Consider the following 14,708-nt stretch of genomic DNA (forward strand, 5'->3'; position numbering starts at 1 on the left):
CGCCGACTGATGAACCAATTGCGTGCACCCGCCATTCGCCAGCCAATCGCGTCAATGCTTAAGTTATTTGCCGGGCACTATACCCTCTTTAGCACGTATGTAAAGACACCTTTATAACTACTGATAAAGCTGCGTAGCTCCAATTTTACAAACTAATATCTGAAGCTTAGATAAAGCACGTTTTCATCAAATATAGCAAAGATCTGAAGTGTATAATACTCGTAGCGCTAGATATTATTTTACAAGTTTAAAATTGTTTGAATTACTAGCAATTTTAGTTTCAACTTTTCTTATCTTTCTTCTGAGTAGAGACGTTTTCGAGCTCAACTAATCTTTTCATACTTTCAGAGTTAAGACAAAGTATTTTGATGAATGATATTAAAATTGTTGTATTTTATCTCTTTGTTACAACAGCTTTCAGTCTGTCTGCACCGAACAAATGCCAATTTTACTAACTTTGTAGCTACCTATATTATTCAGTGCAATTAAAGGATGCTAAGAATTACAATAAGACAAAGAATGTTTTTTGTCTAAGTCTAATGGGTGTGTTTGAATATCTCTGTTGTGGATTATTCTTTAAAAAAAATGCACCCACACCCACGTCTGGGTGCATTTTTTTTAAAGAATATTAGCCATGCTAATCATGACTAATACTCCCCTTTCACATCAAGCGTAAAGCTTGTGCAAGGAGTGGGTGCAACAACAGTGCAACGAGTAGGGTTTGAACCGCCGACCTTTCGGAATTCAGTCCGCTTCTCAACCGTTGAGCTATTGAGGCTTTGAATTTTGTGTTTAGTGAATGAGAATACAATGAGTACGTGGGCAAGTTAAGAAAGTTTTCATGTCAAAAGAACCGCACATCTATCCTAACATGATATTATTAATACCCATCCATTCATATCCAAGTCACCTATTCAGCATTCGGGCTGTTTAATTGATAACATTAGTTCCCGTCTACGTCCAACATCTATTAGAGTGAGAGCCAGCGCGTGCCAGACCTTCGTTATTTTATAAAATCTGAAAGTTTATTTGCGTATTGTCCCCAACACAGGGAGGAACGATTAGCGACTATGAAGTGGATGATGTCGGCTTTGGGAGATAACTAGTAATAAAGGTGTAAAAAATCTTACACCATTCTAATTTTTGTACATTTTCTACGGAATATTATTAGAAATCACATCATGCATTGCCAGACATTTAGTATCGTGGTAACCCCCTTCCACCCTTAAACTTTAATATAAAAATAACGAAGGCCTGGCACGCGCTGGCTCTTAGTCCATACCCAGGTATTAATTACTGTCAAACTTGCTCCATGTAAATGTAGTGTGAATGTGCCATTGTTCTCAAACATTTAAATTATAATCGTCGAAGTTATGTAACACTTGCGTGTCACACAATATACTTACTACAAAGTAAATATGAATCTGAGGAAAGATATTACTAAGAAACCAAAACGCTTTGCGGTTTTGCAATAAGCAATATTATGGCTGGAAAATGTATCTAATATAATTATACCTATAGAAAATAGTTTGATACTACTTCCAAAATCAAATTTGATAAAGAATAGGTACATTCAAATCTCTGAAAGTCTGATCCCAATAAAAAAAAATTCAAACGAAAAATAAAACCGACTTCAAAAACCACAAGCACTAAAATGTAATGAATAATTTTTGTTTAGTTACACGTGTAATGTACCTAGGTATGAATTGAGAACCTCCTCCTTTATTTTGAAGTCGGTTAAAAATGGATCAGACTTTCAAAGATTTGAATGCATGTAACCCGTCTAGAAAGGATTAGTGTTGTTATGGATATCCATATCCGTAACCGAAACTATCGGATATCCGAAATAAAAAAATATCCGTAACCGTAACTGAATCCGTAATAAAAGTTTTGGATAGTTTCGGATAGGGCGGAGTCTAACTAAATACTACACTCGTACGAATTAACTGTGCACTCCGCTGGAATGCGACACCTTCATCAGTTCACATTTTACAGTTCCTTAAAAAATTAATATCCGTAACCGAAACTATCGGATAATCCGAAATAATTTAATATCCATAACCGGAACCGAAACCGATATTATTATTTACCAATATCCATATCCATATCCGGATCCGAAATTATATATCCATAACATCCCTAGAAAGGATCATTCATAAATTATTAAAAAAAGTTATCGACAATAGTGCAACGGGTAGGGTTTGAACCGCCGACCTTTCGGAATTCAGTCCCCTTGAGGCTCTTTAGGAGGCTTTGATTGAGCTATTGAGGAATAAAATGAACAGTGAGCGCTCGATGAAATTGAATTATCCAGAATCATCGTTAGTCTCTCCGATCGTAATTAGTCCACATCAACGCGGCGGTCATTTGTCACGCACTAATCACTAGCTCCGACCCTATAGCTATCGATCTCATGAAGTAATACATTTTGCTTCACCCCATACACTTTATTTACCTGTATGTCGGGAAAAGAATTAATAAAACCACAGGGTAAATCGCTACACACTAAAATCATTAGCAATCCGGGCATGATAAGTCATACCAAAGAATCTGATTTTTTTTTTAATTATTAAAAAAAAATCAGTGCTGTGGTCTTATTAGTGGGAGGTCCCGGGTTCAACTCCCGGCATGGGTTTGGAATCTAATAATTACTAAATGTCTGGTTTGGTCTGGTGGGAGGCTTCGGCCGTGGCTAGTTAGCACCCTACTGGCAAAGCCCTTCTGCCAAGCGATTAAGCGTTACGGTACGATGCCGTGTAGAAACCAAAGGGGTATGGATTAATAAAACTGCCATACCCCTTTCAGGTTATCTCGCTTACATCTTAGACTGCATCATCACTTACCACACGATGAGATTGCAGTCAAGGGCTAATTTGTATCTGAATTTATAAAAAAAAACTAGCTCCATAAACTACCGCTATACATGGCATCATTTTATTACTACAGTCCTATTACGTAAGTAGCAAAGAAAGTTTTGCACATCCCAGTCAATACCATTGAAGTGGCACTTGAGCTTTGGACGAAATTGTGATAATTGCTCACACCTACTTCCATTAACCAATTACGAAGGTACGGAATGGCAACATTTTGAAGTCACTCGAGTTTGTTTAATTGGTCTTCGGTCAAATTAGAGAAGCTCGCGTCGATAATGGTGCGAGGCGTAGTCCGTGCCAGCATTCATTAGGTAAGTGAATTTTGACGATCACCCTGGTGGTGTGGTAAGCGGTGTGGTAGCTCTTGAGTTCGATTCCTGACAAGGATTAGGAATTTTTAGGGTTCCTAAAAATTCCTAATCCTTGTCAGGAAAGGAAAAACGGAACCCTTATAGGATCACTTTGTTGTCTGTCTGTCTGTCCGTCCGTCCGTCCGTCCGTCAAGAAAACCTATAGGGCACTTCCCGTTCCCCTAAAATCATGGGCAGGTAGGTAGGTCTTATAGCACAAGTAAAGGAATAAATCCAAAAACCGTGAAATTGTGGTTACATCATTAAAAAAAAATTAAAATGTGATTAAATTTTCAAAGTAAGATAACTATACCAAGTGCGGTATCAGATGAAAGGATTTTACCTGTACATTCTAAAACAGATTTTTATTTATTTTTATGCATAATAGTTTTTGATTTATCGTGCAAAATCGGAAAAAATACCCGAGTACGGAACCCTCAGTGCGCGAGTCTGACTCGCACTTGGTCGGTTTTTTCTTGCAAAAAAACCTTAGCCAGAATGTAAGCTATCTTTTGCCAAATATCAGCTAAGAATGTTTCATTTAAACCGTTCAGCCGATTTGGATAGAGGGTCACAGTGCATATAATTTTATCTATTGATTTTTTTTTCATATAGTTAATCAATTATGTATACTGGAGTTTTTTCATTTGATTTAATAGAGCATTGAAGCAGAGATAATTATAATATAACTGAATTGCGAATTAGTGCCAGACAAATGATTGCGTGGTTATATTGCTCTAATCATGGATATCGATTGGCGGGATGGCTTCATAATTAAATATCTTTCAGCATACGGCCATTTGGCTCGCAGTACACTTCATCAGTTTTGGGTTAACAAGCTTAGGGGTGGAAGGGAGAATCGTGTTTTGGTGATTTAATGTAATTGTTGCGTTCATCATACAATTTAGATGTTTCATTAGCTACCAAAGTTACGCTTAGTAGGCACCCAGCTAATTGACTTGCACAATTTGTAGATCGCGTGGCTATACAACAATAATCGTTGTTGAATTAAACTTAATGGTATAAAAAATTGATTGATTATGAGTCTAGCACGAGGTAATACATGTGTGGCGCCATCTATTGGTGGTCAGTAAAATATCTAGTGTAACAGTTGGTACATTAGAAAATTGATGGTCAGACTAAATTGAGCACAAGTCGTGTTACGGCCTGACATTATGTCAATGAGCTTGTGTACAAGGAACGCAAACCTCTCACACACACAGGGCTCTCTCCGTCACTCACTCCATATAATCGTAGTTCCCATTTCATTTGAATATTAAGCAACCAAAGTCCATGAAATTTTGCAGACATAATCTAGAAACTAATATCTGTGCCTGTAATGTTTTATATTTTTTTTTAAATATGTAGTTTTAAAATTAAAGGGGCTCAAAGATTTGTATGTGAATTTTTAAGACCGCGTAACTTTGAAACCGAATATTTTAACGGAAATAGAGAAAACCACAGGCATAGATATTAGTTTCTAGAATATGTCTGCAAAATTTCATGGACTTTGGTTGCTTAATATTCAAATGAAATTGGAACTACATTTGTATGGAGCTAGTGACGGAGAGACCCCTCTTTGCTATAATCCGCTGTACCAGACTTTGTATGGTGCAACATACAGCATGCGTGCACCGCGCCCGCCCCCCCACTGCTAATCATGAAAAATGCTATGCTATGAATGATGCTAGCATGAGCCGTCCACGACTCATGTCTAGTATGAATTCATTAATTCCGTACAGCTCTTTGTCTATGCTCTTTCGGGTATTGGCCATACATGATATAAAATATATCTACCCTTGTTATTACAGCTTAAGCGTGTAATTTACTTAAATCATAAGAACATAAACCCGCGTCGACAATATATTACTTAAATTAAATCTTGTAGAGATGTCTATCTATAAAATGTACAATAACAATGAATACAAATCAATGCAAATTATAATCCAAAATGCGGGCAGGTTATTTGGGTCACGTCTTCTTTTATGACGATTTTGAACAAGCCTTGCCTTTCGAATAGAAATATACAAACCGAACAAAACTCTTTGAATTTATTATTTATTAGGGTATATTATGAAAACAAATATTTTAAGACTGCTGTCTTCGTAATTTTTTGGAAAACTTTATTGCACACACAAACATAATATATACATATACAGAAAACATTAGAAGAAACTAATTATTTCATGAGGTTTTTCTTATTCTTTTATGAGGTTTTTATAAATTTTCGTCGTTGGGACGCACAAGTACACATTGCCTGGGCGTTGGCATTGATTGTCATTGTCACTGTAATTTTGTCTGTCATTGTCACTGTCACTGTCGTTGGCATTTCATTGTCATTCTCACTGTCTCCATCATTTTTTTTTTCTTTAAATCTGGCTTTACTCTGATTAGCCAATGTCAAGTTTGTGATATTTTCAAGTTATTGAATTTATACAAGTATGGACTCCGTCTGCGCCGGCGCCCGCCGACATACGCGCGGCGCCCCTTTAGAGCGCTTCCCAGTCAGTTCCACCACCAAAAAACACCAACTAACACAAAAACCAGCCACTCTTAACAAAAAAAAAACACTCCAAACAAGCACAGCACGCGCGCCAGCAAACGCCATCGCAGACGAAGTCCATTCTCCATCATTGTAATTGTCACTGTAATTGTCATTGTCACTGTCATTGTCACTGTCATTGTCACTGTCATTGTCACTGTCATTGTCATTGTCACTGTCACTGTCACTGTCATTATCACTGTCATTGTCACTGTCATTGTCACTGTCATTGTCACTGTCATTGTCAATGTCACTATCATCATCATTGTCAGTGTCTTTGTCATTGTCATTTCCACTGTCTCTGTCATTGTCTCTGTCTCAGTCTTTGTATCCTTCTGTCTTTGTCTCAGGTACTCAAGAAAGTGTGTTTTAAGATATTGCGAGTAAAATATCACTTGCTGTAACAGTGAAGGAAAACATCGTACGGATACTTGCATGCCTGAGAGTTCTGAAGTTTTTCAATCTGCACTACCATCGTGCACAAGCACGCACGCTCACGCGCAAGCAGCATGGCGGACTACGGCTTAAACTATTTTCATTCTGAGTAGAGACCCGTTCTCAGTAGTGGGCTGGCGATGGGTTTATCGGCTGGATGAAGCAGTCTGTAGACTACAGTACCTACAGAACCTACCTACAGTACCTACAGTACAGTTGTACCTACAGTAGAATTTCATTTGACAAGCATACAAAACCCTTTTGTAAACGGTCCTCGATTGGCGAATTGCACTGCAAACGCCTTATTTCAGGCACAAAGCGGTGCGAAATGAACTCGACCTTTTTAGGGGCCTTCAATGGACGAGGACTAAAATGAGCACTACTAGTGAATGACTGAGGAGGGGAGACGGAGCGCGGCGTGGGGCTTTGTTGGATCTAAACAACACTACATTCTAGACTTTAAGACACCCTTAAGAGGGCTCTCTCCGTCACTCGTTTCATACAATCGTAGTTCCAATTTCATTTGAATATTAAGCAACTAAAGTCCATGAAATTTTGCAGACATATTCCAGAAACTAATATCTTTGCCTGTGGTTTTCCAGATTTCTGTTAAAATATTCGGTTTCAAAGTTACGCGGTCTTAAAAATTTACATACAAATCTTTGTGCCCCTGTAATTTTAAAACTACATATTTTTAGAAAAATCTAAAACACCACAGACACAGATATTACTTTCTAGAATATGTCTGCAAAATTTCATGGACTTTGGTTGCTTAATATTCAAATGAAATTGGAACTACGATTGTATGAAACGAGTGACGGAGAGAGCCCTGTTAAAAGTGCGCAATGTAATTATGTATTGATGTATAATTTTAGTAGGTACAAAGCTTTTACTTTAAAAAGCGCCCTTTTGCTTCAAACTTATTACTTTAAAACCTACACCGCAGGCTGTGTCATTGCGTTAGCAGGTCGTCTTATAATTTTCTTTGAAACTGTGTTTTAACTTAAGGACTGAAAGTAAATGTATTCAGTGCTAGAAATTTAAATCCAAGCTTTGCAGCCTCATTGCATATTCCTCGGCGCTGTCATTTTATGACGTCTTTTAATGCATAATATGGAGAAAGCAATAGTTTTGATTTTACGTCGTCTTTCGTATAGTCTCTTTGATTTTCCAGGATAAAAAGTTGCCTATCTCAATTTCGGGACGCAACCTACGTCTGTAAGAACAAAATTTCATATGAATCAGTTAAACAGAAAGGCCTTTAAGAATCCCGAGGGACTTCTTTAATTTTCTGGGATAAGAAATAGCCTATGCCCGTCCCCAGGATGTAAGATAACTCTGTACCCATACTCCATCAAAATCGGTTAAACTGTTGGGCCGTGAAAAGCTAACAGACAGACAGACACACTTTCGCGTAGTATTAGTATGGGTTAGCAAAGAGTATTTATAGAAGCACTAAATTTAAATTTTACGCATCCTCACGTAGGTATAAAGCAGAATTCCTAATGATGTTTGTTGGGATAAACACGAGTTACTAAACTATTCTGTTGGCCACAACTCGCCCCTAAGGGGATTGCTTAATTTAGCAAGCTTAGCTGAAAATGATACTTAGTCCGATAAGCATTTAGCGGACGGTTTTTTGTATTTTAATGAATTAGTATGTTCAAAGTATATACCTAACATATACTGTTAGATGAATATTAAATATATTATTTATATTAATAATATATGATAACTGAACCTATGGTAAAAACAATTATTTAATTGATTTAAGGAAGAAATAGATTTGTCTTAGATAGATAAGACCACTACGTCACATTATAGCTAGTTGATAGTGACAACATTTTCTATTTCCTTTTTAACCCCCGACCCAAAAAGAGGGGTGTTATAAATTTGACGTGTGTATCTGTGTATCTGTGTATCAGTCTGTGGCATCGTAGCTCCTAAACTAACCGATTTTAATTTAGTTTATTTTTGTATGAAAGGTGGCTTGATCAAGAGTGTTCTTAGCTATAATCCAATAAAATCGGTTCAGTCGTTTGAAAGTTATCAGCTCTTTTCTAGTTACTGTAACCTTCACTTGTCGGGGGTGTTATAAATTTTTAATTTACACTTGTTTAAATTCATAGTATCACTCGGGATGATGTATATATTTTATCTCGCACATCCAAATCTGTTCAAGCACATAGACCTTATGGTTGAATAGAATAACTCACATAGTACATACATTCTGAAAACATTACACCCTTTTTTCGGGCAGTCGTATAAAAAGCATCAGAAAAGCCAAATGGATAATACGTTAGCATATGGAGCTTCCATTTCCAAGCAGGCTGAATGCCGTTAAAGCTTTCGCCTGTTGTAATCCTTTACCTGACGGAAGCGATTCTCGCTCCGTCGAATGGAAGATTTCCTTTTTCGTGCACTCGTCTTGGAATGGAATGGCGAAATGCTTTATACCACCTTATTCTTTGTTTCTCTTGCAGCTCCCTTTAATAAATAATATAGTTACTGTGAGTGAGTATAACCCACTACCTACTTGTCCCCTCGATTTAGAACGCGCGTCGATTTTCTTCTTTTTTGACCCGACTACGGCAAATCCAAAAGGAAGGATTATGGTTTTAGCAATCTATGTATGTTTGTATCCAGATTCTGTGTGTTCCACCGTAGTGCCTAAACTACCGGGCCGATTTTGATGAATGAGGTGTCAAATGATTCGTTGCAAAGGCCCGGGTGACATAGACTATATTTTATGCGAAAAAATGACCTGACGGGTGTTACATTAAAAAAAAGTGGGGGAACCCAAAAATGTTTTTTCTATTGTATCAAGTGGGATGTCAAATGAAAGAGGAGAAAATTCTGAGTTCATGAATGGAACTTCGACATTAAAAATTATAATATACCAAGCGACGGAAAAACAATTTTACTGTACTTAATATTTCAGCGTTTATTAAAACGATCGTAGTCGGGTTTCAGTTTTCAACTTTATCTTGTTGGTGGCATTAAGATACGGGTAAAATAATTATAGTTCAATAAAGGAACTCACATAGGTAGGCATTCTACATACATTCTGAAAACATTACACTCCTTTTTTGGGTACCTAGTCATGTAAAAGGACCAGAAAAGCCAAATGGATATTACGGGCATATCTATTTTAGTTTCAATAAAATTTTGGTAAAAGTACATATAACGATTGACGGTTAATTTTATTTAAATAGTGTTTCAAAAACTGGATGGTAAACAATCTGAATGATTCATAGAACATAGTAAATAAACAATTTAATTTAATCAATGGGTAAATTAGCCACCTCCAATGAATATCAGAGTGACTTTAAAAGATTAGTCAAGTTCCAAACCGGGGATTACCGGGGATAAGCAAAATAGCAGAAACAACATTACTACGTCCTCACTTTAAGCTGATTTCACTAGAAACGGACTTGAAACGGACTCTAAAATTCATGATTCTGTTTTTTACGAGTTGTACGATCCGGTGATAAACTTATTTTCTTTTTTATGTCCTCAAGTTTTGGTTCTGACAACAAAATTTTACAATTAGGTACTAATAGGTAAAGGTAATACTTATAGGTGTTAGGGTTCCTTACCTCAAAAGGAAAAACGGAACCCTTATAGGATCACATTGTTGTCTGTCGGTCCGTCGTGTCTGTCAAGAAAGCCTATAGACAAGGTACTTCCTGTTGACATGAAATTTGGCAGGTAGGTAGCTCTTATATTAGCACAAGTAAAGAAATAAATCCGAAAACCATGAATTTGTGGTTACATCATTTAAAAAAATTAAAATATGTTTACTTTTCAAAGTAAGATAACTATACCAAGTGGGGTATCATAATGAAAGGGCTTTACCTGCACTTTCTAAAACAGATTTTTATTTCTTTTTATGCATAATAGTTTTTGATTGCTATTATATTTTTTTTTTTACTAGGCAACAGAAATACATTACAATACTTTACAATTCTAACCTAATTCCTCAATCACCACATTTTGCTCCTATTATACTAATAAGTATGCACTACTAAGTTTAGGTGTATTTACAAAGAGATTATAATTGTTATATCAGTGAAGTAGCTTTAATGTTTAGCTCTGAAACCGTGGATTATCGCGGCATTAGCGATCAGGAAGACAACATTGCGGTTGTAAGCCGATTTAACTCGTAACGGATTTTAGAGTTATGTTTACTCTGATACGGTATGTTGTGACTCGGAATATAGTAGACTAGCAAGTGCCCGCGACTTCGTTCGCGTGGATGTAGGTTTTTTAAAAATCCCGTGGGAATTCTTTGATTTTCCGGGATAAAAAGTCTATGTGTTATTCCAGGGTATAATCTATCTCCATTCTTTTCAGCCCAATCCGTCCAATAGTTTTTGCGTGAAGGAGTAACAAACATACACACACACACACACACAGACACACACACACACACACACACACACATACAAACATACACACAAACTTTCGCCTTTATTAGTGTGAAGTGTGATTGTGTGATTAAGGTCCAGTCGCTAAGGTGGTGGTTAAAGTCATGTTACGGTTACCGTTAAAGTACCATTAAAGTTTGACCAGCAATCAAAAGCAAAGCAAGAGCCAGTATTCATTCTTCCATGATTAAAGATAAATGTATGGTTCAAAATTAGAATATTCTGACTTGTGCAACTCATTTTTCCCTTATTGATGGTTAAAACGGTAACGTGAGTTTCTCTGCGTGATTTGATCAAACAGAAAAACTCTCAAAGAGGAATATGACTCAGAGACGCGACAGAGAGAGAGAGAGAAAGAGAGAGAGAAGGAATTCTTAGTTCGTTGCATAGAGAGTAGGTAAAGAGCAAACCATCAAACTATGCAGAACCTCTGTTATCCAAGTATGTCATAAGCGGAATAATCCAACTAAGTTCGTTTCGGTCAACCGCATCTTTCCTCGGAACTTGCAAATCTCGTGTTGAACCGAGGTGAGTTTCTCGCAGTTACAGATTGCCAGTTCCTTGGTAATTTTGTTAGAACTTCAGTAGTACAACTTTGACTATGTCTTAATGTGTGTAGGTATCTAGTATGTTAGAAATGTTATGTAGGTACATTATGATTTAAAAAAATTTAACCCCCGACCCAAAAAGAGGGGTGTTATAAGTTTGACGTGTGTATCTGTGTATCTGTCTGTGGCATCGTAGCTCCTAAACTAATGAACCGATTTTAATTTAGTTTTTTTTGTTTGAAAGGTGGCTTGATCGAGTGTATTCTTAACTATAATCCAAGAAAATCGGTTCAGCCGTTTGAAAGTTATCAGCTCTTTTCTAGTTACTGTAACCTTCACTTGTCGGGGGTGTTATAAATTTTTAATTTACACACTTGTACTTCTACAAATTAACGATAATTATCATCATGATTCATGATCAACCCAATTACCCATGACAAACCCAAGTAACGTAATCTCTATATCACTTTTAACCGATTTCAAAAAAAAGAAGTTATGTATTCAAAAATTGTACACTATTACATAGGCAATGTTTTTAACACTATACCTATTTTTTTATCCTTTATTTATAGACTTTTACATTTATGCATGTCAGCCTCACTATACCTATTGTGGACCGATAAATGCAAAGCCGACCGTTTTGTATGCAAACTTATCACTAAAAATTCATCAATTTGTATCTTTAATAGTGGAAAATCTGAGAACTCGAAATAATGTTATAAAAGCGAAGGTAAAATACTAAAAAATCTGCACTTTGCGTAGACGATATTACAATATTGTATCTGTAATATTTTATGTTCAACAACATATGAGATCTCTAATCACGCCTCGGTGATAAGCTACCCTTTATCAGCACACACGACCCTAGGGGTAATTATTTTAGGACATAAACAAGTGGCAGGCGACCCCTAAATTTCATTGTTCCCAACTTTTGTTTCACTACACGTCTGCGGGTTACGTACTCGTCGGACATAAAGTTATGTTTACGAGGGTCATCCTCTTTATTGCAGCGATAAAGGACGCCGTTTGTTGCAATTTAAATTTTATTTCTTCATAAAATAAACTATTGCACAATCATCTCTTTTTCTGGGTTTTTGTGGGTTTGTAAACTCTATATTACTGCCTAGAATTTCTTTAAGTTTTATCAGATTTTTCTATAAAAGATTGAAATGAATGGGACCAACCAATTTTGTTTTTACTATATAGAGGAACTATTTTGTGAATTAAGAATTATTAGATTATTTAAATAAAATAACACTTATGACAGACAGCAATTTATTCGGACGTAGCCATGGACGTATGGACGTAGCCAACAAGAGAAAGAATGACAGTTGCCACAGAACATATTTTATACAATGACATTGTCACAGAGTAGGTACTATGCGTTCACACTTCATCAGTTGGTCTTTCAGTCTCGAGTAACTTTAAGTAAAGCTTGAACTAGAGGTATTTTCTATAGATTTCGGCCTACATTTGGTGAGATTATTTTGCAACTTGTTTTTGCGGGCTTAACAAGAAAAGTAGGAATCTACGAGTATGTATATGTTCTAGGTATTCTAAGTTCCATGCCACTGAAGTTCGCATGGGAAACTAAACTCGGTTAAATTCAAACAGTAAGTTCCCAACTAGCAGAAGCGCAGTTAACCGAGGAGGAATTAGTGGGCTTACATCCCACTTGCTTACTATGCTTATGACATTTAAACTTGCAATTGGAAAGTTATACAATACAAGGAACTGTATGAATGCGTTCGCACAGCAAAGTACGCCTTGGAGCTGCAATCCTGCTGTAGCACTCGCGGCCTTAGTTCAGGGAGACGCGGGGCGTTGAGCGGCGCGTCCTGCGTTTATTTTAGTCCTGGAGAAGCGGGTGGTGGCACCCACAGCGACACACACAGCGATGCCTGCAACGACACACTAGCAAGATTGTATACACCCATCTAAGCCCGTAGGCTCCCTTTCCATGCCGCGGGAAGTATGATTGACCTGCGGCGTTGTAGTATCCGTCATATGCTATTTATGTAGTCTACCGTGATAAAATCTATATATTAAAAGCTAAACGCGTTTTAGAACGCTTCTGCATGAAAATTTATTATATCAGCATAATAGTTTCAGTTCGCACCGTGTTTCCATGAACGAGGCCTCATACATAGTATGACGTGTTTCATATAGTTGACTGCAGATAAAAAGAGCATTGGACGACAGTAGAAGAGATGTGACTGCACATAACATAGCTACTGTCCTTTCCCACTGCGCGAGGAGCGAAAGATACACTGATGAACAGCGGAACAGAAACTCCGCCGTCGCGTCTCGCCTTATTTTGCACCACCATATAGATTGATAAATCACTACGCAGGTTCAAGATGAGAAGTATTTTTCTCTCACTCGAAACACTGGTCAGTATCAGTATCATTACAAGTCATGCACGCATACGCACGTTCTCAGAGCGTCCTTCCACGTAGTTACTCCGTACAATTTACAACCCCGTTCCTCCAACTATAAACGCGTTCTGTTTATTTCAAACTTTATCATATACTTACTTAATTTAAGTAATCTTTATATCCTCAGAATAAGTAGAAATATAATGCCTAATATCTTAGACACAGTAGAATATTAATATTAAGTAAGTATTTAATCGGATATGAAACTTGTCGGAGGGAAATTCGAATAGGAGCTTGGAGCTATAATATCGGCGACATTCCTTCTTGACGGCGGAAAATAAGCACCTAATTACGAATGCTGTAATTTCGACAAGGGTCGTTTAACAGAGATATGGAGAAAGGAATTTTCCCTGTTTTTAATGTGCCCATTTTCATTGGCCGATAGGAAATTTCCTATGCTTATTTTCCGTCACAAAGAAGAAAGCATGTTTCGTTTTAAGGTTTCGAAAAATAACACAACCAGTCTTTTTTATTAATTAATTTATTTTCCTTGTCTTCCCTAAAAATTAACAAACATAACTTTAAAAGGCGAAAGAAGTCTCTAAACTACATTTACATAGCATTTCAAAATTATATTAAAAAATACATACAATAAATACAATCCAGGTTTTATATTTACTTACTTACTTAATTATAAATTACCAATTAACTTCATTTTCCTTAAAGACTAGTCAGGAAGTTATTGCGGCGTCGCCATTCAAATTTTCAGTTAACTTTCTACGTAATTATGAATTCAAAAAAATATAGTGCATTTTTTCGATTTAAAAGTCGGGATATCACAGCTATTAAAGTTAACTATTTACATATAAAAAAGCTTTCTTGTTTTCTTTTTAACATATTGATATATTTTAAAGTTAAGTTTAAAATTAACGGCAGCTCAAAAATATTATTATTTTATAATAACAAACTATATTTTGGTATAAGCTAAATCTAAACTAGTGGCAAACTTTTTCTTATATTTACAAAATATAAAAAGATTAAGCAATAAGAAATTATGGATTCAAATTTACATTAAACCTCTCGAAAGATAAATTAATAATAAAATGATAGTGAAGTTGTGGATTACCGTAAACTAAATGTGTCCATTTTATA

The 14,708-nt window shown here is 36.4% G+C and overlaps 1 protein-coding gene across 1 annotated transcript; it reads right to left on the reverse strand.

The window, feature by feature from the left end:
- Positions 1-4,063: 4,063 nt before the first annotated feature.
- On the reverse strand, positions 4,064-6,240 carry LOC123868487 (clumping factor A-like). Its single transcript, XM_045911026.1, has 3 exons — positions 6,197-6,240; positions 5,870-6,078; positions 4,064-4,206 (listed from the first exon to the last, which is right to left on the reverse strand). Exons 1-3 carry the CDS (start codon positions 6,238-6,240, stop codon positions 4,064-4,066), a joined length of 396 nt encoding a protein of 131 aa, XP_045766982.1.
- Between the last annotated feature and the right edge of the window lie 8,468 nt (positions 6,241-14,708).

The sequence above is a fragment of the Maniola jurtina genome, chromosome 9 (genome assembly GCF_905333055.1).
Source record: "Maniola jurtina chromosome 9, ilManJurt1.1, whole genome shotgun sequence".
Lineage (NCBI taxonomy): Eukaryota > Metazoa > Arthropoda > Insecta > Lepidoptera > Nymphalidae > Maniola > Maniola jurtina.